The sequence below is a fragment of the Myxine glutinosa genome, chromosome 4, assembly GCF_964187855.1.
Source record: "Myxine glutinosa chromosome 4, kmMyxGlut1.1, whole genome shotgun sequence".
Lineage (NCBI taxonomy): Eukaryota > Metazoa > Chordata > Myxini > Myxiniformes > Myxinidae > Myxine > Myxine glutinosa.
In genome coordinates this window covers 99,559,507-99,583,106 of record NC_136264.1, presented here as the reverse complement: position 1 = coordinate 99,583,106, position 23,600 = coordinate 99,559,507, and the positions used below count along the sequence as shown (strand labels likewise).

The 23,600-nt window shown below is 42.4% G+C and overlaps 2 protein-coding genes across 16 annotated transcripts in view; both read right to left on the bottom strand.

Annotated features, from left to right (window-relative positions):
- The window catches only part of LOC137425935 (uncharacterized), a 215,846-nt gene extending 207,527 nt beyond the window's left edge, over window positions 1–8,319 (bottom strand). For 2 of the 3 annotated variants that reach the window (XM_078776202.1, XM_078776211.1), the window contains exons 1-3: window positions 8,196–8,301; window positions 7,421–7,468; window positions 5,965–6,039 (exon numbers count right to left, since the gene is read on the bottom strand). The gene's annotated coding sequence lies outside the window, so the exon portion shown is untranslated. Of the gene's footprint in view, window positions 1–5,964; window positions 6,040–7,420; window positions 7,469–8,195 lie in introns of all 3 variants that reach the window. The other variant, XM_078776203.1, reaches the window with a different exon arrangement.
- LOC137425048 (putative helicase MOV-10) overlaps window positions 7,490–23,600 on the bottom strand; it is a 62,517-nt gene continuing 46,406 nt past the window's right edge. For 3 of the 13 annotated variants that reach the window (XM_078776217.1, XM_078776218.1, XM_078776216.1), the window contains 6 exons: window positions 22,284–22,382; window positions 19,646–19,720; window positions 11,031–11,156; window positions 10,200–10,396; window positions 8,724–8,874; window positions 7,490–8,329 (listed from right to left, as the gene is read on the bottom strand). In XM_078776217.1, the coding sequence (XP_078632343.1) occupies window positions 8,751–8,874; window positions 10,200–10,396; window positions 11,031–11,156; window positions 19,646–19,720; window positions 22,284–22,382 (621 nt within the window). In that variant the 3' untranslated portion in view covers window positions 7,490–8,329; window positions 8,724–8,750. Of the gene's footprint in view, window positions 8,330–8,723; window positions 8,875–10,199; window positions 10,397–11,030; window positions 11,157–19,645; window positions 19,721–22,283; window positions 22,491–23,600 lie in introns of those variants that run through there. The other 10 variants (XR_013623123.1, XR_013623121.1, XR_013623117.1 and 7 more) reach the window with 7 other exon arrangements.

Here is a 23,600-nt window from a genome sequence, read left to right as displayed (position 1 = left end):
TCCATATGTTTTATACCTCTCCCACTGCCCCCTTCCCACGCCCCCCCCCCCAAAGCCCTCGCCCTCTCTCAGATCTCTCGATGTCTCCATGTCTCTCGGTCCCTGCTCTCAAATGTTGTGTTTGTGTCCTTCCCCCTCTCTCCCCATCTTGTCTACCGCTCCCTATGTTATATGTTTTATGTGTCGGTTTGTCTTTCTGTGTGTTCATGTGATTAATGTTCGCTCTTTCACGAGCCTCGATATTGTATACAAAAAAAAAAAAAAAAAAAAAAAAAAAAAAAAAAAAAAAAAAAAAAAAAAATCCTCCAAACAGTGACAACTCTATTTACGTCTCCGTCTCTCTCTCCCTCTCTGATGACAGGGAACAACTTTTAATGAGCCATCTCAACTAACTTCCTCATATGTGGCCATTTAAATTGTCACCATGCAAATTGGCTGGGTGTTGGTTCCTGCCTCACCAGCCATGGCACTTCAACAAAGGATTTCTGTGACTCATTTTTTGCGAAAAGGATTTCTGTGAAACCAAAAAAAAAAACTATTTCTGTGACTCCATGGGACTGACTCCAACTGTGTATGCTCATCCCGCAGGAATGCGGATCTATTCAATCAAAGAGAATGCACTTTCAAACTTGTCTCCCTCCTCTAAAATGTGGTGGCACCTTGTTAAATCTGCCGTTGGAGTCTGCTCCCCCTCCTTCGCTTCTCTCAACTGCCACCACAGCCAACTCGTGAGAAGGCCAAATGCCTCAATTCTGTGTTTGCTTCCAAATCGTGCGTCGATCTCCAAATTTGTCAGACATGAAAAACAGTATCCAACTGCTCCTGGACCCTGTGTCTTCTGCACCTGAGAAGGTGGAGGGGTTTCTGGCAACCCTCGACTCTGATTCTGCAAAAGGACCGGACTGTATAAGCTCATGTGTCCTAAAACCTGCTGCTGTTGCACACCCTCTATTTCCCCTTCTCACACTATAATTTGCCCTAGGCTGTCACTATCAGGCAACATCACCGTATTACATAAAACATAGGGGCAATACCCCTGGCGCTCGCCTGGTAGAATAAACAGTATACTGCACCCTCAAAGGGTATTTTAAACCAATTTCATTGGTTGATAAAAGACAGGGCAGCATGTAGAATCATACCAACATAATCATAAGACTTTCAACAAACAAACAATAAAATACCTATTTTGGGGGGCAACCCCTCCTCCCCCCAACCCCATATACCTGCTAAGACCCCAATTTTACTAATGCCTTGAAAAACATTGGTACATCATGGGTGATTATGGTTGTGGTGAAATTTCATCGAAATCGTGTGTTTTTTTTTTTACTTCTTTACTTTTTTCTTCTCTCCAAAAACAAAATCGTTTCTTTCTGAGAAGAAAGCAAATACCTATTTTGGGGGACAATCCCCCGTAGACCCACAAAGGGGCGGATTTTTTTAATGCCGTGAACAATCTTTGGTACATCACGGGTAGTGAAGGTTGTGGTCAGGTTTCATCGAAATTGTGTGTGTAGTTTCAGAGAAAAAAAGCAAATGCCTATTTTTGGGGGGGAGGGGGGGAGGGGGGCTCCAACCTGGACCCACTTTGACTCCCCCAAAGACCTCCTTAGACTTTGATTTTCTTGGTGCTGTAAACAAACCGGTTCATCACGGGTGATGAAGGTTGTGGTCAAGTTTCATTGGAATAGTGTGTGTTGTTTCAGGGGAAAAAGCAAACTCCTATTTTGGGGGTCAAACCTGGATCCACTTTGACCCTGGTAGACCCCCTTAGACCCCGATTTTTTTTAATGCCGTGAACAAACTTAAGTCACAACACAACAAATATAATATGTGCCAAATTTGGTCGCAATCCCATCAGCGGTTTCGGAGAAGAAGTTTCAAGTGTTTACGGACAGACTGACAAAAGGACTGACGGACGGGCACAGCACCATCGCATGAGCTCCCCTGAACTTCGTTCCAGGTGGGCTAAAAAGATGCAAAAACTGACCCCCTTAACTACAGACTGATCAGCTTACTTCCAATAATCAGCAAAAATCATGGAATCCATCATCACAGTTGACATAAAATCCATCCTTTTTTCCAACGGCCTCATCTTAGATCATCAATTCAGAATCAAACCAGGTCACTCCACCTTGGACATGCTGCTTCTGCTCTCCTAACAATGGATGGAGACCCTCAATGCCAGACATTAAAATCAGGGCCATCTTTCTGGACTTTGCTTCAATCTTTCGATACAGTCTGGCACCCATCTTGCTCTCCAAACTCTCTGCATTGACATTCAGGGCCAACTCCACTCTTGGGTGACTGACTTCCTTTGCTCTTGTAGCCAACTTGTGGCTCTCAAAAGAATCCTTTAATCTCCTCTTCCTGTCAAGGCTGGATTGCTACGAGGCAGCATTCGTTCTAGGCCCCAACAATCTTTCTTTCTTAACAATCCTCTTGAAAAGGTTCAGTTACGAAAACTCTTGGGTCTCACCATCAGCCACAGTCTTTTTTGGGCAAACCACATTTTAAAGTTGGCCTCCAAAGCCAGGCGCCGACTTTGCATCCTCCATCATACAAAGTCCTCTCTTGGCACACCTGAACTCCTATCCACCGACAAGTTCTTCATCCACAGCTTGACGGAATACTGCTCTCCCCTCTGGGCTGGCTCCACTGCCTCACTCCTTGCTCAGCTTGACGCCATGGAAACCAAGGCCTTCAAGATTTGGAATCTCCCATGATGAAGCTGAGTCCATGGGAATATCACTTCACCACTGCAGACATGTCAGTGGACTCTCCGTCTTCTATCGCCTACTTTCTGGTCTTGCACCATCTCGCTATGCTTTGTACCTGCACCTCTTCTCCAGGTTTATGCAGGGGGCACATGGTTCACCATCAATCCCCTTCTGGTGAAACTACCTAAATCCACGACATCACTGCTCACCTCCACTCATTCGTTCCTTTTTTCTCCCACCTGTGGAACCAACGTCCACATTCTATTCAATCTCGTTGAAGCCAGCTGTTCGACACCATCTCAGATAATCCCCAATCATGACCTTTTATATCCTCATTAAACCTCTGCAAGCCCACATCCTTCCAAATATTCATTTTTTTCTTCCTGAGACTTTGCTTCTGTATCTATCTTGTCCATCCTGTGCATACTCACCAACCCCTCATTCTTCACCACATCCCATATTTGTCCAAATCTTCCTTTATTTTGCCCCCCAACCTTGCCTTGCCCGTCCTCCTCTCTTTTTCTCGTTCCTTTTGTTCTATGTTCTCACTTCTCCATGAGCCTAGAACGAACGAACCAATAGGCTATGAGCCAGACCCCCCAAATTGACCGGTCGGTACCATACAGATGGAGTAAGGCTCATTGTGATTTTTAGCAAGATATATGTCCCTAGATATGAAAAAAAAGTGATAGCAGTGTATAACTCTCGGCCATCTCTGTGTTATCACCCGAAATATTATTATACGCCTGCTTCGCTTCGCCAAAAAATGTGATATTTGCTAAAATTGGAATAAATATGTTTTTAAGGACCACAGTGCCGAGATCGAGATCGAGATCGTATTTGTTCGAGAGATCATGATAAACCTAGAGTGTGGAGCAAGTTTGCATGCATTGTGAAATATAATGTAGCTGATGTTACAAACCTACTTTAGGATACTAGCTAATACCAAAAATTACATTGAGATACCAAAAGTAGTAGACGAATAAACCTAAAATGTTCAAAAGCTATGTTTCGTTCCAAAATATCAAAATTAGGGGGTATGGTTGAACATATTTTGAACTTTGCCAAAATATGTGCCCAAAACAACCACCATATTACAAAGTAATGATATATTCCAATGCAGTGGTTCCTTGCGAAGATTTTGATGGGTCAAATGTTACTCTGGGAGTTTTCATTTTTGAAATATTGACAAAAATGTACAATGTGAATTCTGAACTCGAAGCGATTTCGACCACTTTTTCACTAAATTCAACATATTTTTTGTCATTATATCAATATTTTGATAAATAACCCCCACAAATGTTCTATATTTCTATTACTATATTAGTTGGCATCCAGTATGCAAATTATTGGCACTCTGTGGTCCTTAAAAACATATTTATTCCAATTTTAGCAAATATCACATTTTTTGGCGAAGCGAAGCAGGCGTATAATAATATTTCGGGTGATAACACAGAGATGGCCGAGAGTTATACACTGCTATCACTTTTTTTTCATATCTAGGGACATATATCTTGCTAAAAATCACAATGAGCCTTACTCCATCTGTATGGTACCGACCAACCCCCTTGGCTCATAGCCTACAACAAACGCACCTCTAAACTGTTTCATCAGTTCAAATCCAAACCAAACTAACATCAGTCAATTTGGTGCTTCACATGGTGCATCAGCCCTCAGATTGACATGAAGCTGAATGTCATGTCTGATAGCATTAGTTGCTGGATATCAAATACACCCTGGTGTCTTTTGCAAAGAGAGTTATTGACGACACCCCAAAAGGATTCCTACCAGGCCTGTCAAGCCAATTCGTGGAGGACCTGGACCAAAACTTTCCCTCGCTGACTCCACAAGAACGTGGGAACTAGTTGGGCCATGAAAGAAGTAGCAGATATACCAAGAAAGGGTTTTAAACGATAGAAATGAAAAGGTTTTCACCAACCAATATACTGTATTGTCTAAATATCTATCCTTACTATAATTCACGGACCGGTGTTTGTGTGTGTGTTTGTCTAATCCTCCTACAGTTCTGGGCTGATTACATCCAGTCTTGCTACGTAGGATCATCATGATCCCAATTAGTGTGTAGGGCTATTTTTATCTTTGCGGGTGCTCTTGAAGGGTGGGGCTGGGGATACAAATTCTCTATGTAAATGTGTATCGTGTAGCGCCACCTCCAGATGGTAGAGAGTAGTACAAGTCCCAGCCTTTACAGTACAGTGTTCCTGTCCCCACATTTTCCAATGTAGTGAGGTGTTTTGAATCATAAGGAGTAGGAATGTTTTTGCTTCATGCATGTAACCTGGGTATTTTAAAATGTATTTCCGAAAGAAATTGAGGCAGCTGTCAGTTACCGATACACCACCCAAATAAAAGTGTGTGTCAGAAGAACTTTCGCATGCTTGGAACAGGATCACCCATAGGGCAGGTACTTTGCTAATGTATATATAAATGTAAATGTATAACATGGCCCGTCAGTGAAGCCGTGTGACTATATGTCTTAATTACGTACTGTTTAAACGTCAGTCTCACCCTAACTACACGTCTATTAAATGTGTACTATTGGTACCGTATGTACCTTTTTAATCTTTCAACCCTTTGGACTGCTGAGACCGCTTCGACCTTTGATGACCATATAAAACGCCATTACATACTTACATTCTTTAGACCATTTCAACGATGAAGACCCCCTAAACACTCCTTAGACCTTAAAAAAACATTTAGACCCCCTTACACCCTTCAGACATGTTAGACAGCTTGGACCCTCAACCATTTATAGCTTTAGACCACTTTACTTAGACCTTTTTCGACCCTTTTTACATGCTTGAGAGAATAAACCCTTTAGACCCCATTTACGCTATTATTGGAACGTACCTTTTAGAGTTTAGACCTTTAGACCATCTAGAAAAGTGGTTCCCAAACTTTTTTGTTCACGGCCCAAAATTTGAAAGCACATTTGCCTCGCGACCAAAATGGTACCGTTACTGACTCTTTTTACAAGAACGGCTTCCACCCCCCACCTCCCACCCCCTCTCAAAAAGTAGGATTTAGAGGTGGGGTTTTCAAGTTTGCGTCACACTCTGGGTTTGGGATCCCCTGATCTGGAACCTTTTTGGTGTATACCTATCAAACATCTAGTCTTCTTGCAAAACAGAGACCATACTTTTTAGTAAGTAATGCACAAACTCGACCCACACAGGTGGTGGTTACTCTGCCATTACTGTATATACAACTGAAAAACAGCAGTTACATGTTTGGCATCAAGTGCGATGTGTAGTGTAAAGCACGACCCAGTGGTGGCAGCAGAGGTGATATTCCATGTCAACTGTAGAGATGACATTGTACGAGTGCGTTACTGCCTGTGTAATTGAAAAAAAAAAAAGACTGAAAGAAAAAGGTTTGTCATTTCCATGGCATATAATGCAAACAATTCCACCACACAAACATCCTTCAGGTTTTGTTTACAGCAAATAATCCAAAAATTCCATCCACATGAAGGGTGGGTAAACTGCGAGTCAAACAATTCAAAAAGGGCCTCCAGAACCACAGCACGGGTCGAGTTGAAAACGAGGAAGGTGCCCGGGAATGCCCGGGAAGGTTTTAGGTGGAAATTTATATTTGTAGTCATGTGGGTTAAGACTGGGAGGAGGATTGCAAATGTATCTAAGTAAACAGGTATAGCATAGCACCACTCATGATGGGATGGGGTATAACAAGTCGTAATAGCATCTGCCAATACGTGACTTTTGAAACGATGTATGAATACTTTTAACAAAGCTTTTTGCGCATGCGCTGTGTGTTCACAGTGACATGGTTCTACTCGCCGGGAACTTTTAACCTGCCGCTGCAAGCGCAAAATCTGTAATTCAAACAGTCTTTGAAGCATAATTTTCAGCATTTAGATGAGTGGAAATTTCAAGATGGTTAAACACAATTGTAGTATTCCTAAATACAAATCAGACTCACGGAAATATAGCAATCTAGGCATTGTTAACCGTCGCTTTGGTATTTGGATTTCATCAAAAGACGGCATGTTGTACTTCAGAGATATGAAGTTCTTCAGAGATCTGTTCTCTTCGTCCTATCATTTGCCCAAGATCATCGTCCATCTGCTTGGAAATAAGCTAAGACCACCTTCTTTCATTAATCATCCTTGCTGCTTATAAATATGGCATGAGCAAAAATCACTTCCTCTTCATTGAGAAGTGTTGGGTGATGGTAACATAACAAGTAACACATTTTCAACTAGAACGTCACTCGGTAGAGCGCATACCTCCACCAGGCTGAAGAGTTTACGTTTGTATCCCACCGATTGACCAGATCTGCATCCGGATCTTAACCAAAGTCGAATCAGCTTGTTCTTGTCAGCGACCCAAATCATCCACCATGTTTTGTCCCAATCCGTCCATAACTCCACAAGTTATTGTGGCATCAAAAGACAGATGGACGCAACCCAAAAACATAATGCCTCCAGCACCTAGGGCATAAAAACTCACATCAGCTGATAAATCCTTGAACCAAAGATTGTTTGTGCTGGTAGAATGAGGTATTGCACAAAGGACACTTGGTAGTTGCATACACCTCTATTGAAGACTGCCACCTCGTGTTAAAAAAACGGGATCAATTTGCAAAGTAAAAGAAAGATAGCAAGGACTATAAATGAAAAAGTATGGTAAAATCCTTGTATTCTCAAAAGAGTCAAATACCTTGTCAATACTTTCGGCTCGTTCTTGACTTTCGCATTTAAGATACTCCTGCAAAAGGAAGTCCATAAGTGTTTTTTTTATAGTTTTATTTTCCTGGTGGTACTTTTCTACAATAAATGGGTTTGTATCGCATCACACATCTCGTCACTTAAAAATTAAATATGGAGGTCAAAAATAAATAAATCATAATCACCAAAACAATATTGCCGTAAAAACAAGCATGCATACAACTCCATGTGTTGTGATCATCACTAAAATAGTTAGTGTAAAACGATGAGCACACCTTAAAAAAAATACAGTAATAACAAAAAACAAATTATAGACACAGCAGCACTCGAACTTTCTTTTTTATGTCCTTCAGCGAGTGCAAAACAAAAAAAACAATTGGGAAACTTCGAATTTAAATTGCACTTCAATACAATCATCTGTGGATAAAACCTAAACATGTGACCTGTTTAAAAAAAAATACTGGAGTAATAAAATACAGAAGAACAGAATAACCCCCACCCCTCATCTAATACTTGAAGAATGTAAACAACAAGGCAGATCAATGGAAATAAACTGCGGTTAAACATCAGCAGCAAGTTATGCTGGAATCTGATGGGCACTTTTCACAACAAAGTAAAACCAGCACAAGAAATACGTTAATCAGCATCATTCATGTGCAGGTATGGAAAAGCTGATTAAAAGAAGAATGTTGTGAAGCTATTGTCATTGCACAAAAATCCGTGCACGACGCACGTGCACGGATGGAGCTTCACACAACACAACTCACTGGGCCCGGTTCAAGTAAGACGTCAATGGTAAAGATGTTCGAACAAATACTTTTTTTTCCTTTTTGTGAGGATTTCCGTCAGCAAAGTCGCACACAGAATCCAAGGAAGCCTACACATGCGATTTCCCATTAATCTGTGGAGGGGTTGAACAGCAGGAGGGTGAGGGTAACATAATGACGGAGAGTAAAATGGCACAATCATTTTGAAGAATGTCAGACAAATGAGAGGAGGAAAAAATGGGAGGTTTGGAAAGAGATGGAGTAAGGAGAGGTGGAATGGAATGGATCAGTTTGGAGTACATGAGAAGAAAGGGAGAAATATAAATGGAGGCTTGATGGAAAAGCCAACTCAATTTGCAAATGCAATGAATAGATAGCAACAAAACTAACATGTGTATGTGAACATTGCAACATGCAACAAGGATTGCTGGACAAGAAAAATAAAAATAATCAGAAAGCATAAAAATACGAACTTAAAGAATTAAATTTTTCTGGAAACCAATTTTGTCATTGTGCAAAAATAATTACCTTCCAGACTGACTTTTTTCACCCGATTCAAAATGTCCACCACATCAGCTTCTTCTTCTTCTTCTTCTTCTTCACGTACGCTGTTGGCGGTGCTCCAGAATCCCTGTAGGCCCACAGTTGCGCTCCATTGGCGATGCTGTACTCCATGAACCTAAATCCACAAAATACACACGAATTAATTAGAATTAGAACACCTCATATAATGAATATAATTAGAACCCCTCATATAATTACAGCACCTCATGGAATGACCTCGTTCTGCAATGCCAATGTCCCAAGAAGTAAAGAACCCAGAAGTAAAGCTATATCACCAGCATCCGAGACAATAATAATAAATATCAGTACCAGCATAGTGCCACATTCCTCTCCAGCCACACAAACCTTGATGGCAGCCAGTCTGCAGGGTTTTATGTTGATTGAATGTGAGGGGAGGGAGGACACCCCCCCATCTCCCATTCAGTATCAAGGCACAAATCAAAGTATGTGCCCATTCTAAACCTTACGTCCTCTTGATCGTACAAAAGTATGATACTATTAAGGTTTCAGTTAAACCAGAAACAACATGAAAAAAATAATGCCTCCAGCACCTTCATCATCATAAATACGATGCAAATCGGCAGTAAGAAATAACAAACTCGATGACTCGATGGTGTAATGGTTGGAGCATCTGTTCCGAGTCTGGGGGGTGAGCGGTTTGAACCCCAGCTGAGTTACACCAAACACTTGAAAAATAGCCCCATGGCATTTACTCCCCGGGTTCTGAGAAAAATTTAAAATAAATTACTTGATTGAGACAAACCCCCCTTTTCATCCTCTTATAGGGGCGGAAGCACAACTCCATGAGACTTTAATGTTCTGATGTACCATAGCATATTTGGTCCATAATCGGTCATGTAGTTTGTGATGGAAATATGCGTTTATTGAATATGAGGGATTAGGCCTTAGGGGAGGGAGCCCGTTGGCCCCTTTCCAGAGGGGATACAGCCATGGAAATTTCGAATCCTGGTTGATTGCTGAATTAACACCAGGGGGATTGACTCAGCCTGTCATCCTTCCGAGGTCGGCAAATCGAGCACCAGTTCACTGGTAATTCCCTGTGTGTCGCAAGAGGCGACTAACAGGGTTGGCGGCAGGAAGGGCATCCGGCCGTAAAACATTGCTTCAAAAAGGGGGCCACGGTGCCCGAAAAAGGCCAACCCCTGCTCTGCACGGAAAAATGGCCTCCAAAGGTGGTTCTTTTTTCTTTCTATACAGCCATGGAAAGCACAACCTAATGTGAAGGCATGGTGACGATGCAGCATGGCCAGTTTGGTCTGGATCAAGTTGTCAGTTTCTGAGAAGAGGATGTTTGAATTCAATTTAAATATTTCGGGCACCCCTCCCCCACCCCCCCCCCCCCCCCCGCCCCCTTTACACCCTTTAAGTGAGCAGATCAGGATAGGGAGCACAATCCCATGAGACCTTACTGTCCTGTACCATGATGCATTGTACCAAATTTGGTCCGTATCGCTCAGGTAGTTGTAGAGAAGATGTTTTAATGAAAATGAGGGATCCGGGGAGGAGGCCCATGGCTCCTCTTCCGAGGGAGGGACGACCACGAGGCGCACAACTTGAGGTTCGACCATGGTCCCGATGCCTCGTGGCGAGTTTGGCCTGGATCTGTCTGGCGGTTTCTGAGAAAAAGATTCCTGAATGACATACTGTACCAATACCCCCTCAGATCATACACAAAAATCACACCCGGGTCTGAAGGAAGTGGTTCAGTTTGGCATTTATAATATGAAATATGCAAAGCCTAGAAACAAATGAACATAAGAATTTCCCTTTATAACCCTTCAGAATTACCCTTTGGAACCACTTAGAAGACCTGGGACAATCAAAATGAACAATCAAATGCAAAATGGCAAACAAACATGTCGCAAATACAAATTACGATTCAATGGACCCCGGATGTGGTGGAGATCCGTTTGACTTGGGTAAAGCATCGAAATTAACTTTGGACACTATCGCTGTTCTGGAATGGTGGTGGGAATTGAAGGAAGTCACGTCTGTCTATATTATCTCCTTTTTCAGTTTCAATCAAACAATTCTGCTTTGTTCAAAAATTAGCAAAGTTAAATATTCATTCATTGTGGATAAAGGGTTACAAAGCGAAATGCAAAGTTTATATCCAGTTATGTATGTACATGAGTTCAAGGTTTTTAACCCAATTAACCATTGCATATAGGATGGGAGGGTTGAAAGAGAAGACAAAAGGGCAGTCTGAAACAAAATGGGGGAAGAAGAATAAAGAACTCAGATACTTGCCTTTGGATTTGTCAGAAATCCAAGGCCAAAACCAATTCCGATATTTAGGAACTTGGTGCCACTCCTCACAGTCGAGATGATCATCACTTTCCGCTCCTGACCTTGGCACTCCTCCACCGAGCCCACCTGGCATAAGCACAACCCCAATATCACGAGTCTTAAAAACACCTTCGAACCAACATTGCTTACATTTCAATTAATCCAAATGTACAACTGCAGCTCCTTTTGAAGTTGCACTTCCGTAAACCTACAACGTTCAGTAACAACCCAATAAAATATAAGGTCTTCCTCTTGTATTCCATAAGCCCCAATATTTCACAAGATCCCATGGGGTACACATTTACGTGGCAGGTGACGTTTCTGTACGATCGCTGCCACTGTAATCACACACCTGCAAACAGCCATTTCACGACTTGCTTCATGGCGATAGATTCAATATGCATAAAATTTCTTTCACAAAAAGATGACAAGAAAAAGGACGTGATCGCCAGCGGTGTTAAAGCCCATTTGCATTAATTATAATAAACACAGGTGACTATGCAAAGGCTCAATCAAAGCTCGACAGGAAACTTCATCACAGGTGGAAAGTCAAACTATTGCTCCTTGCCACCTGCATTATTTATGAACCCTCATCACTCATTGATTGTATCCATTTTGAAATGAAATGAGCTGTACCATACTCTTTAGAGTGCGTCGATACTGTAGAAACTGGTTTTTACCCTGTGCTCGCAAAGCGAAAATCGGGGTTAAGCATTCACTTGCGTACGTGTGCCGTACGTGTCTGCATTTTAAAAATTCATTTTCTCAGCAAGCGTTGGTCCGATTGACATGACATTTTCACCATAGCAGGGCCTCCTCCTGTAGAATATTATAATTATTATTATGACGTCATAGGTCACGTGGTACAGGCGCAATCTTGGAAAAACTTCGCACCTCTACATCTCTGAAACCACTCCATGGAAAAAACTGAGACCTGGCTCATTGTCAACTACTCCCCATGGGGAATAAGATACGTTAATGATGATGTCATCGTTGCCTTCGTTATGACGTCATAATTCGCCAGATACAACACTTTTTTTTCCTTTTTTTTTGTATACATAATCGAGGCTCGTGAAAGAGCTAACATTTATCACACAAACAAATCAAACAGACAAACAAACAAACAAAGTGTATAAAAAGGGGAGCGGTAGACAAGATGGGGAGAGAAGGGGAAGCACATAAACACAACATTTGTGAGGGACATCGGGAATGTGTGGGCGGGAGAGGGCTTGGGGGGAGGCGGCGTGGGAAGGGGGGGGGGGGTGGGAGAAGTATAAACACAAGGACACCAAGGACTTCCAGGAAAGAAGTTGGTATTTCAAAAAAGAGGATTTGGGGTGAAATTAGCGGGGGTAGAAAAGATTAAGGTTTTGGATGGGGGAAGATAAGAGATGGTGGTGAACAGCTGATTTAAAGACCTGGAGAGAGGAGTGGGATTGAAGGGAGTGGGGGAGTTTGTTCCCGAGGTGGGAGAAAAGAGGAATGAAAGAGTGAAGGTGAGCAGAGAGTCTTGATTTTGGCAGTTTAAGGGTGTAGTACTGGTGAAAATTTGAGAAAACTACATAGGTACCTTTGAGAGGCCTTTACACAAAAACAAAGTCAAGTTAATATCTAATTTTCAGTTTTTCTTGAAAGATATAATCTTGGCTTTAACTCAGACCAGTTTCAACGCTTCTTTGTCATATTACATGCATATAATTTGCATAAATTAGACCGTCAATAAAAAACAAGGAAAAACAAAGAACACATTTCTACTTCTATCTTGTATGTCACCTATCATTCTTTTCACACAAAACTTGGTACATGTATTATACATGTGTTACTCTACTACCTGATGAGGATTTTGTGAAATTATGTCAAATGTTCACTAATTAGCTAATTATGCCAATTACCAGATAAAACATGGTTGTCCTTCAATAAATCCACAATGGCTACTCCTATGAACAAAAGCCTTCACCATTTTAAAGGAAGTGATATTCTGAATATCCTGTCCAAATTTCAGCCCAAAAGAATGATGCAAATTAAAGTTATAACAAATTTCATGCAAAATATTACATTGAATTGAATTGAAATTTGAATTTTTCAATAATTAGGGGTACTTCTATGACCTCTAATAGCATGATTCTTGTTTATAAGACTATAAGGAAATTGTTCAGCTATAAAAAAAAAAAAAAAAAAAAAAAAAAAATCACCTGTTCACCAGTACTACACCCTTAACCATAAGATGGTTGCAGGCAGATCTTGTGCGACCTTCAGGACTATTTGGGGGACAGAGCCCAGAGAGAGCTGGAGGAGCAAGGCCGGAGAGGAGTCAGTAGAAGACAGAAAAACCACCAACCTGCCTGCAGTGAGTAAGTGAAAGGCCCTCGGAGGTAGCTTCATCACGGGAGATTCCAATGCTTCTGAACGCTTTGGTTTCAACAGCGTGAAGACGAGCTAGGTGTGAGGCAGGAGCACTAGCCCAGAGGGGAGAGCAGTATTCCATTGAGCTGCGGATGAAAGCCTTGTATGTGGTGAGGAGCTCAGGTGTGCCAAGGAAGGACTTCGCACGATGGAGGATGCCCAGTCGGTGACTGGCTTTGGAGGCCAGATTTGAAATGTGGTTTTCCCAGGAAAGATCATGGCAGATAGTGAGACCCAAAAGCTTGAGTGACAGAACTAAACTTCTTGGAGAGGATTATTCAGAAAGTGGATGGGAGGGTTGTCCAGTCGGTCTTTTCGGAGAGACATCGTAAGAGTGTGAGATTTGTCAGGATTGAAAGACATGTTCCACTTGTTTGCCCAGTCAGTGACTTTGTCCAGGTTTGCAGAGAGTGAGGAGGCTGCAGACTGCCGATCTGAGGGATGAGGACTGCAGCGGCAGAGAGTGGAGTCATCAGCAAAGAGATAGAGAGGATTTTCAAGAGAGTCAAAGAGATCATCGATGAAGACCAGAAAAAGCACAGGGCCCAGAACACTGCCTTGGGGAACTCCAGCCTGAACAGGAAAAGGAGATGAGAGAAACCCATTCAGGGCCACACGTTGACTACGACTAGAGAGGAAGTCCACCAGCCATGCGTGGAGATTTCCATGGATACCAAAGGAGGAGAGTCTGGTGAGCAGAGCGGGGTGCCAGACCGTATCAAAGGCACGTGATATGTCGAGGAAGACAGCTCTAATTTCCTGTTTGGCATTGAAGACCTCCATCCATTGTTGAGACAGCAGAAGCAGCATGTCCAGAGTAGAGTGACCTGGTCTGAAACCAAATTGATGATCAGAGATCAAGTCATTGGAGAAGAGGAAAGATTTCATATCCGAAGCAATGATGGATTCCATGACTTTGCTGATAATTGGGAGAAGGCTGATTGGTCTGTAGTTGCTAGGATCTGTTTTTGCACCTTTTTTATGTAAAGCGGTGATGTTGGCTGATTTCCAAGCAGATGGCAGTTGACCTTGAGCAAAAGAAAGGGTGAAGAGAACAGAGAGAGGGAGTGAAAGAGCGGAAGAACAGGATTTTAGGACCCGTGGGCTGATGCCGTCAGGTCCAGTTGCAGAATCAGAGTCGAGGGTTGACAGAAACCTTTCCACCTTGTCAGGAGGAAAGGACACAGAGTCCAGGAGCAGCTGGGTATGACTGGGTATGGTGGGTACAGAGAGGGATGGGTTTGGGACACAAGATTTAGAGGCAAACACAGAGTTGAGGCATTCAGCTTTTTCACGTCCGGAGTCAGCTGTGTAGCTGTTTGAGGTAAGGGAGGGGATGGAGGGGGAACAAACACCAGAAACAGATTTGACCAGACACCACCAGGATTTGGAAGAGGGAGACAGATAAGAGAGTTCGGTCTTGAGAACGGAGAGATATTGTTTCCTGGCTCTCCTGAGGGTGGACACACACTTGTTTCGGGCTTTGTGAAAGGAAATGAGATTTCCTTCCGTTGGATTTGCTTTCCAGGAGACGAAGGCAAGTTGTTTCTGGGCAACAGCCTCACCACAAGATTCCGTGTACCATGGATGGGAGGAAGGGTATGACAACTGAAGACGAGATGGGATAAATCTGTGCATCGGAGAGAACAATTTACTTTGGAAGAATTCCCAGCATGAGTTGATGTCAGAGGTGGTCGAGATGGGAGACCATTCCAGATGATTGATGGCTGCTTGAAGACCATGCCAGTTGGCCTGAGTGAAATGCCAGACTCGTCGACGCTGAGGAGGCTCCCTGAGAATGGTCAGAGAGATGTCCAGTTTAACAAGCACATGATCAGATGAGCCGATTGGAGCAGAAGAAGAGCAGCAGATATTTCCAGGGAAGTTAGTCATAACCAAGTCCAGAAGAGAAGATGCTCCGTTGACTGAGATGTTGGTCGGGAAATTGACAGTTTGTGTCAGTCCCAGTGAGTCGCAGAAGTCTTTTGCTGAGGAGCCATGGCTGGTGAGAGTGGTACCCACACCCAGCCAACTGGCATTGGTGACAATTGAAATCACCACATATGAGGAAGAGAGAGTTGGGATGAGTAGATAGAAGTTGGTCCATATTATCAGACAGCGAGATGTAGATGGAGTCATCACTGTTTGGTGGACGGTACAACACACATGAACAAGAGGTGGGAGCGAAGGGGAAACCGTAGCCAGAGGTATTCCTGGGGGTGAGGTGGAGAGAGGGCAGTACAGGGCGAGTGAGAAAGAGAGTTTTTGATAAAGATAGCAACCCCACCTCCAGGACGAGGCTCAGGTCTATCATACCGGAGGAGGGAGTAACCCGGGAGAGATACTAAGGAATCAGAGACATCATGAAGGAGGAAAGTTTCTGTTCAGCAGATCACGTTTGGTTTGTCAGAAGCACACTGTATGGAGAGATCAGTTAAGTTTGAACGAAGGCCCCGGATGTTTGAGGTCCGTACCGTTAATGAAGAGGAAGGGGGAGCATCGGATACAGAACAGGGGTGAGGAGGGGTAGGGTAAGATGTGGAAGAGGAGGAAGAGGTAGGGAGAGCTGTTGAAGGTGTGTCAGAGATTTCAGAATAGCTCGGAGAAAGGGAAGGATGGGGCGGGCAAAAGGTTTGATGGTGATTGGGTGAGGCACAATGAGGTGTTATTTGAGGAGTGGGAAGAGCGAAGTAGGAGGTTGGGGGAGATGGAGGTGAGAGTTGGAAGGGGGAAGAAGCGGGGAGGACGCTTTGAGGAGGAGGGGTGCGAGGGGGGAAATGGAAAAGAAATGAGGGTGGGGAGATTTGAAGGGGAGGGGCGAGGAGGGAGTTTATGAGGAGAGGGGTTAGGGGGAGTTTAGGACGGAAGGGACAAGGGGAGGGATTTGAAAGGGATGGGAGATGGGGGAGATTTGGAGGGGAGGGATGAGGGGGGAGTCTAGGAGGGGAGGGGCGAGGGGGAGTCATGGAGGGGAGGGGTGTGGGGGGAGTTTAGGAGGGAAGGGGCAAGGGGGGAGATTTGAAAGGGGGGGGGGGAGATTTGAAAGGGATGGGTGATGGGGAGGATTTGGAGGGGAGGGGCAAGGGGGAAGATTTGATAGGGATGGGTGATGGGGAAGACTTGGAGGGGAGGGGTGATGGGGAAGTTTTGGAGGGGAGGGGTGATGTGGAAGATTTGGAGGGGAGAGGTGAGATTAGATTTTGGAAAGTGTTCGATTAATGGGAAACGAACAATTATTGCAAAATGAGTTTCTTGTGACCTTCGAGTTAAAAATACGTTTAAGGACGCTGGAGGGTGGGTGGAGTGCAGGTGAGTTTAGGGAATGTAGAAAAGAGGCACTGTAAGAGATGGAATTTTTTTTTGGGATGAATAGATTTGGTGAGCAAGTCGAAAGCAACCTTTTAAAGAAGAGGAAGAAAAAGGTGTTATAATATACGACAGAATACAGTACTTCAGGGGAAAGTTTAAACATTTTAAAGTTTCACAGTGAAAACGATCTGGGGAAATGGGGGAGAAACACGTGGTCGAAGAACGAACGAACGAATAAGAACAACGAATAAACGAATAAGAACAACGAATAAGAACAGAGAAGGAAATGTTTTTTTTTGTTTGTTTGTTTGTTTTTTTAGTTGAGATTTTAAACAAGGAAGTAGGATATGGGGTGAAAAGACTGGGAAAAACAGAGAACGAAAGTTATTGGAGCACAAACGACGGACCGCTGAGAGAGAAAAAAGCCTCAAGGTAGGACACGGTAGCCTGCAAGGTCTCAAAAGACACGACACGAATTAACACGATTTTCTATACAGGTATGAAAGATTTACACCGAGAATCTTCCTAGGGACACACTATAGGTACACACACCATAAAATAAATACAGTTTTAACGAAAATACAAATGGGAACAATTACTTAACTTCGATTTCGATGGAGAGCGTGGACAGCTGCGAATAAACGAAACCTCGCCGGCAAGACCGGAAGCGGAAGTCAATCCATATGAACATTATCCATCTGATCATTATTTTAAAAATTTCAGCAACTGTTGGTCTGATGGACACTAAATTTTCACCATCGGAGCGCCTCCTCCTTTAGAATATTTTAATGATAATCATGACGTCATAGGTCATGTGGTACAGGCGCCATCTTGGAAAACCGAAAAATGTTGCACCTCTATATCTCCAAAACCGCTGCATGGAAAAAATTGAAACATGGCTCATTGTAAAGAACTCCATATGGGGAATAGGTGTTGTTAACGATGACGTCATTGGTGCCATAATTATGACGTCATATTTCGACAGGCACAACGCTTCGTCTGATCAGTTTGAAATGTATTGAGCGTGATGTATGCAACAATTATATTAGAGAATATAAATTTATGATGTCATCGCTCATGTGGTCTGGCAGCCATATTGGATCAAAGAAAAAAAATGTTCAAAAACAGAAGAGTTGGCTTGCAACAATTTGACTGCGCAGGGTATTCTATGAATACCATCTAGTTGGCAAGGGTTATGCTGGGTGGTTTGCCATTGCCTTCCCAGCAGTCAATCAAGGCAGGAATTTAAATTTTGTTTCGGATTTGCCGGCGATGACTCACCTATTCTTCGTAAAGGAGACCGTTGGATCTGTAACATTCACCAACGAATGCTGGCAGAGGCGATTCTCATTTTAATGTCCATCCAAGAAACAATACATTGATGCATCTACCTACATGCAAAACACTAGAATGACAGTTTAGAGCAAGGTTGGGATTCAAACCCAGGCTAGACTGCTCAGAGACAAGTCGGATCTATTACCATACCATAGTAAATATTTCATAATGTTTTCTAAGTTTTACGATCATTTTTAAGTTCTATTTTGTGACAATATTTTTGGTCGTTTTAACAGATCGACGTACCATCGTACATAAGCAAAGTTTGGTGTCCAAAATGCATAGTTTATGTATAGCTCATTGAAGGACGGTGACAACTCAACAACCAAAGGGTACCTTAAACATGCAGGTGTGCTATCAACTGCCAGGAGATAAAAAATCGACAGGATGAGAAATATTCCATGATTTTTATAATCGCCCTCTTCTTTCATTTCTCCTTAATGGAGCTTTATCCAAACGTTGTGTACAGGTGAGGTTTGTCTTACACAACTATTTTTTATGTCATCTCATCTCGACAAGACGAACTTGTAAAATGGGTCGTGATGTCCGGATGTCAATCAACTTTTTGCTATTTTTGCTACTCCTCCCTTATCACCCAGCAGATTGTTCAGAAACTTGACACATGAATACAAGACAATAGTCCACATAATCCCTCTGATTTCGGATCATGGGGGCTCCCAGGAGAGTTCCCACAAATCAGCAGAAGTCTGAACTACAACCTGAAGAGACGACTGTCAGCCCACTCATGGGTATTTATTTTAATTTGTGTGCAATATCATAAATTGGTCAGTAGTTGTATTTGAGATCTTTTGGATTTTTCACCGTCAGCCCACTCATGGGTATTTATTTTAATTTGTGTGCAATATCATAAATTGGTCAGTAGTTGTATTTGAGATCTTTTGGATTTTTCACCTCATCTTTTTCAGTCTTGGCCTGACACCTGGTGCATTAGTAACTAGAACGACACTCGGTAGAGCGCATACTTCCACCAGGCTGAAGAGCTTACGTTTTGTATCCCACTGATAGGCTAAATCTGCACCAAACCTAAACCAAAATGTAATCGACTTGTTCTCATCACCAACACAACTCGTCCACCAAGCTGTCATAATCCGTCCACAACTTTTTGAGATATCATGCTTTATATCATGTTGGAGCCTATCTCTCAAAGGTAAAGAATCACTTTTAAAATTATAGTACCGGATTTGGATCTTCACCAAAATCAAATCAATTAGTCCTCGTCACACACCCAGCCTGTCCACAAAGTTTCATCTGAATCCGTCCAAAACGTTATGAAATATCCTGCTTACATACAAATGAGCAATAAACAGGGGTGAATACATAACCTCCATCCACCTTCGTTGGCAGATGTAATGATAGCTTGTTCCCGCTGTGGATGAACTTGTCATGTTAATGTCATGGGTTTGACACAAATTACTCTCGGCAATTTGATCACTCATATGATTCCTACCAGGTTCACGTCATGGCCACAAAAAGAACCCCTCACCCCCAAAATTTATCTTAGTTCTTACCTTTAGGTCCTCAATATCATGCAGTAATGGAAGTTCCGTGTCGAAAGTTGTAACAGCTTCTTTAATCGTTAATCCCTGAAGCCAACAAGCGAAAACGTGTTGGTCACGGGCCACACATAATCAACCATGGTGCCACAAACCAGACGTGCCAATAACAGGTGTTCAATGGAGAGAATAATATGGCACCTCCAACCCACACTTTCCCATCTCCACAATTCATTATATTAGAGCACAACTAACGCTTTGAAAGGAGACATAGGACAACTAGAACAGCACTCTTCAATGTCACAACGTCACCCACATTATTACATCATTATAATACTTGTATCAAGTTTGATTTAAATCCATTCAGCTATGCCAGTTAACACATTTTTACCTGACATAAACTCTGACCTTTGACCTCTTGACCCCAAAATGTAATCAGTTCATGTTCACATCATTATACATACCTGTACCAAGTTTTAATTTAAATCCCTTCAGCTGCTTACAAGTTCTCACATTTTTACCTGACATGACCTTTGACCTTGGGACGCCCAAAATCTAATCGGTTAATCTTTACATCATTATACATATCTGTACCAAGTGTGAATTAGATCCCTTTAGCCATTCTCAAGTTATAAACCTATTACAAACTTTGACCTTTATCCTTTGACCTCTTTAACCCAAAATCGAATCAGTTCATCTTTACAACATTATACAAACCTGTATAAAGTTTGAATTAGATAACTTTGGCTGCTCTCAAGTTATAAACCTATTACAGATTTGATCTTTGACCCCAAAATCGAATCACTTAATCTTTACAATATTATACATACATGCACCAAGTTTGAATTAGATCACTTCAGCCATTCTCAAGTTATAGACCAATTACAGATTTGACCTTTGACCCCAAAATCGAATCGCTTAATCTACATCATTATACATACCTGTACCAAGTTTGAATTAGATCACTTCAGCCGTTCTCAAGTTATAGACCGATTACAGACTTTGACCTTTGACCCCAAAATCTAATCGCTTAATCTTTACATCATTGTACATACCTGTACCAAGCTTGAATTAGATCACTTCAGCCGTTCTCAAGTTAAAGACCTATTACAGACTTTGACCTTTGACCCCAAAATCTTATCACTTAATCTTTACAATATTATACATACCTGTACCAAGCTAGAATTAGATCACTTCAGCCGTTCTCAAGTTATAGACCCTTTTTATTTCTTTTCTTTTTTGTATACTGAATCGAGGCTCGTGAAAGAGCTAACATTTACTTCACAAACAAATCAACCAGACAAACAAAATATATAAAAAGAGGGAGCGGAAGACAAGATGGGGAGAGAAGGGGAAGCACACAAACACAACATTTGAGAGCAGGGAGATGTGTGGAAGGGAGAGGACTTGGGGGGAGGAGGCGTGGGAAGGGGGGGGGGGGAAGTATAAAACACAAGGACACCAAGGACTTCCAGGACAGAAGTTGGTATTTCAAAAAAGTGGAATTGGGGTGAAATTAGCGGGGGTAGAAAAGATCAAGGTTTTGGATCAGGGCGAGTTTTTGAGATATCTCATAAGAGATGGTGGTGAACAGCTGTTTTAAAGACCTGGAGGGTGGAGTGGGATTGAAGAGTGAGGGAGTTTGTTCCAGAGGCGGGAGAAAAGAGGAATGAAGGAGTGAAGGTGAGCAGAGAGTCTTGATTTTGGCAGTTTAACCATAAGAGAGTTGCAGGCAGATCTTGTGCGACCTGAAAGAATATTTGTGGGACAGAGCCCAGAGAGAGCTGGGGGGCAAGGCCAGAGAGGAGTTGGTAGAAGACGGAAAGACCACCAACCTGCCTGCGGTGAGTGAGTGAGAGGCCCTTGGAGTTAGCTTCATCACGGGAGATTCCAATGATTCTGAAAGCTTTGGTTTCAACAGCGTGAAGACGAGCTAGGTGTGAGGCAGGAGCACCAGCCCAGAGGGGAGAGCAGTATTCCATTGAGCTGCGGATGAAAGCCTTGTATGTGGTGAGGAGCTCAGGTGTGCCAAGGAAGGACTTCGCACGACGGAGGATGCCCAGTCGGCGACTGGCTTTGGAGGCCAGATTTGAAATGTGGTATTGTGAAACCCAGAAACCCAGACTGACCTATTAAAGACTTTGACCTTTGACCCCAAAATCTAATCACTTCATCTTTACGATATTGTACATACCTGTACCAAGTTTGAATTAGATCACCTCAGCCATTTTCAAGTTATAGACCTATTACAGACTTTGACCATTGACCTCTTGACCCCAAAATCGAATCAGTTCATCTTTACATCATTCTACATAAGTGTACCAAATTGGGTCAGAATCCCATCACTGGTTCACAAGTTATCAGAGTAACAATATTTTTACCTAACATGACCTCTGACCTTTGGCCTGTTGACCTCGTGCCTCAAAAATCTAGTCAGTTCATCTTTACATACCTCATTATACATACCTGCACCAAATTTGACTAAGATCCCTTGAGCCGTTCTCAATTTATCGGGGTAACAAAAACCTATCACGGACGGACAGACATCTGGATGGACGGACAACCTGAAAACATGGCTTCGTCGGCGGAGGCATAAAAAGCATGATGACTGCAGACGAAAGCAACCAAGCAATCAATGGATGTTTTTACCCACCTGCTGACGATATGGGGAGATTACTCCAATATCCTTTGGTGAGATGCCAGCTGCGTTGCCATTACCGGTACAGGCATGATGATCTGGAATGAGCAACTCCTTCAGACAAAACAGCAACTGTTCAATCTCTGCATTGTTGAAGTAATCTGGGTTCAAACTCTCGCACTCATTAATGCCAAGAACGCTATGGAAGATAATTGGGAAATCCTGGAGGAAAGGATGAATAAGTCATGGACAAGTCAAGCTGAGAATTTAGCAACTTTCAAGTGGTTAGAAAACCTCAAAAAGGAAAGATGCAAATAAAAAATATATGTATATAAAATAATTCCGACATCTGATGAAAATATTCACTTTTATCTCATTGGGAAGCAAATAAAATTTCGCTAAATTCACTATTTTCAGTGAAGGCAGCTTAGCCTTGCTTATGAGGGTCCACGATTGGCTACAAAAAGCACGTAATGTTACCAAGTCAGTTGTGGAATTACCACAAAGGTAAGAAAGAGAGAGAAAGAGGCTCAAAATATTAATGTGAAATTCAATGCTGCAGTTAGTGGCTAATTTCCTATATATATATACATACAGTCATGTGAAAAAGTAAGTACACCCCATGTAAAGTTTTGACTTTTTCAACATATTTCAACATACAGCTATTTGATCTTCATCTATCTATAATTCCAGTAATCTCTGTACGTTTGTACGTTTGTCTGTGACCGCTGTTTCTCGACAACCACGGGTCCGATATACTTTTAACTTGCCAGGTATATTGCTGGGGACCCGAGGATGTGCCTTTTCAAGGTTTCATATTAATCGGACAATTACTTACCGAGCTATGTCCAAAAAACGATTCAACCAATCAGAGAGCAGCGAACTATCGCGTGTGCCGAACGTGGCGGACACACTCTGCCTCGGATGGCACATTTGAGAGCGTATTCATTTATTTCACGTTTGCAAACTATGTTGGCGTTAAACTATGTTTTAAAACTAATAAAAACGAATTTGCGATTCATTCGCTTTCCTGCGCGTTTGTGCACGCGATGGCGATTTCTTTACCAAACTCCGGAAGCCGTTCGCTTTGGACCAAACCATTTCATGTAAATAGAGGGGGGGGATTGTCACCACTCGCAAGCCGTTCGCTTTGGACCAAACCATTTCATGTAAATAGAGGGGGGGGGGATATAATTTTAGATATATATATAGTACGGGCATGCCCTAGTTTCAACAATATTGATAGATAAAGGTGATATAATATAACAAATATCATGAAACATTTACATTTTGTAGTCCATTGTATAATTTAAATAAACATAAATGCAAATT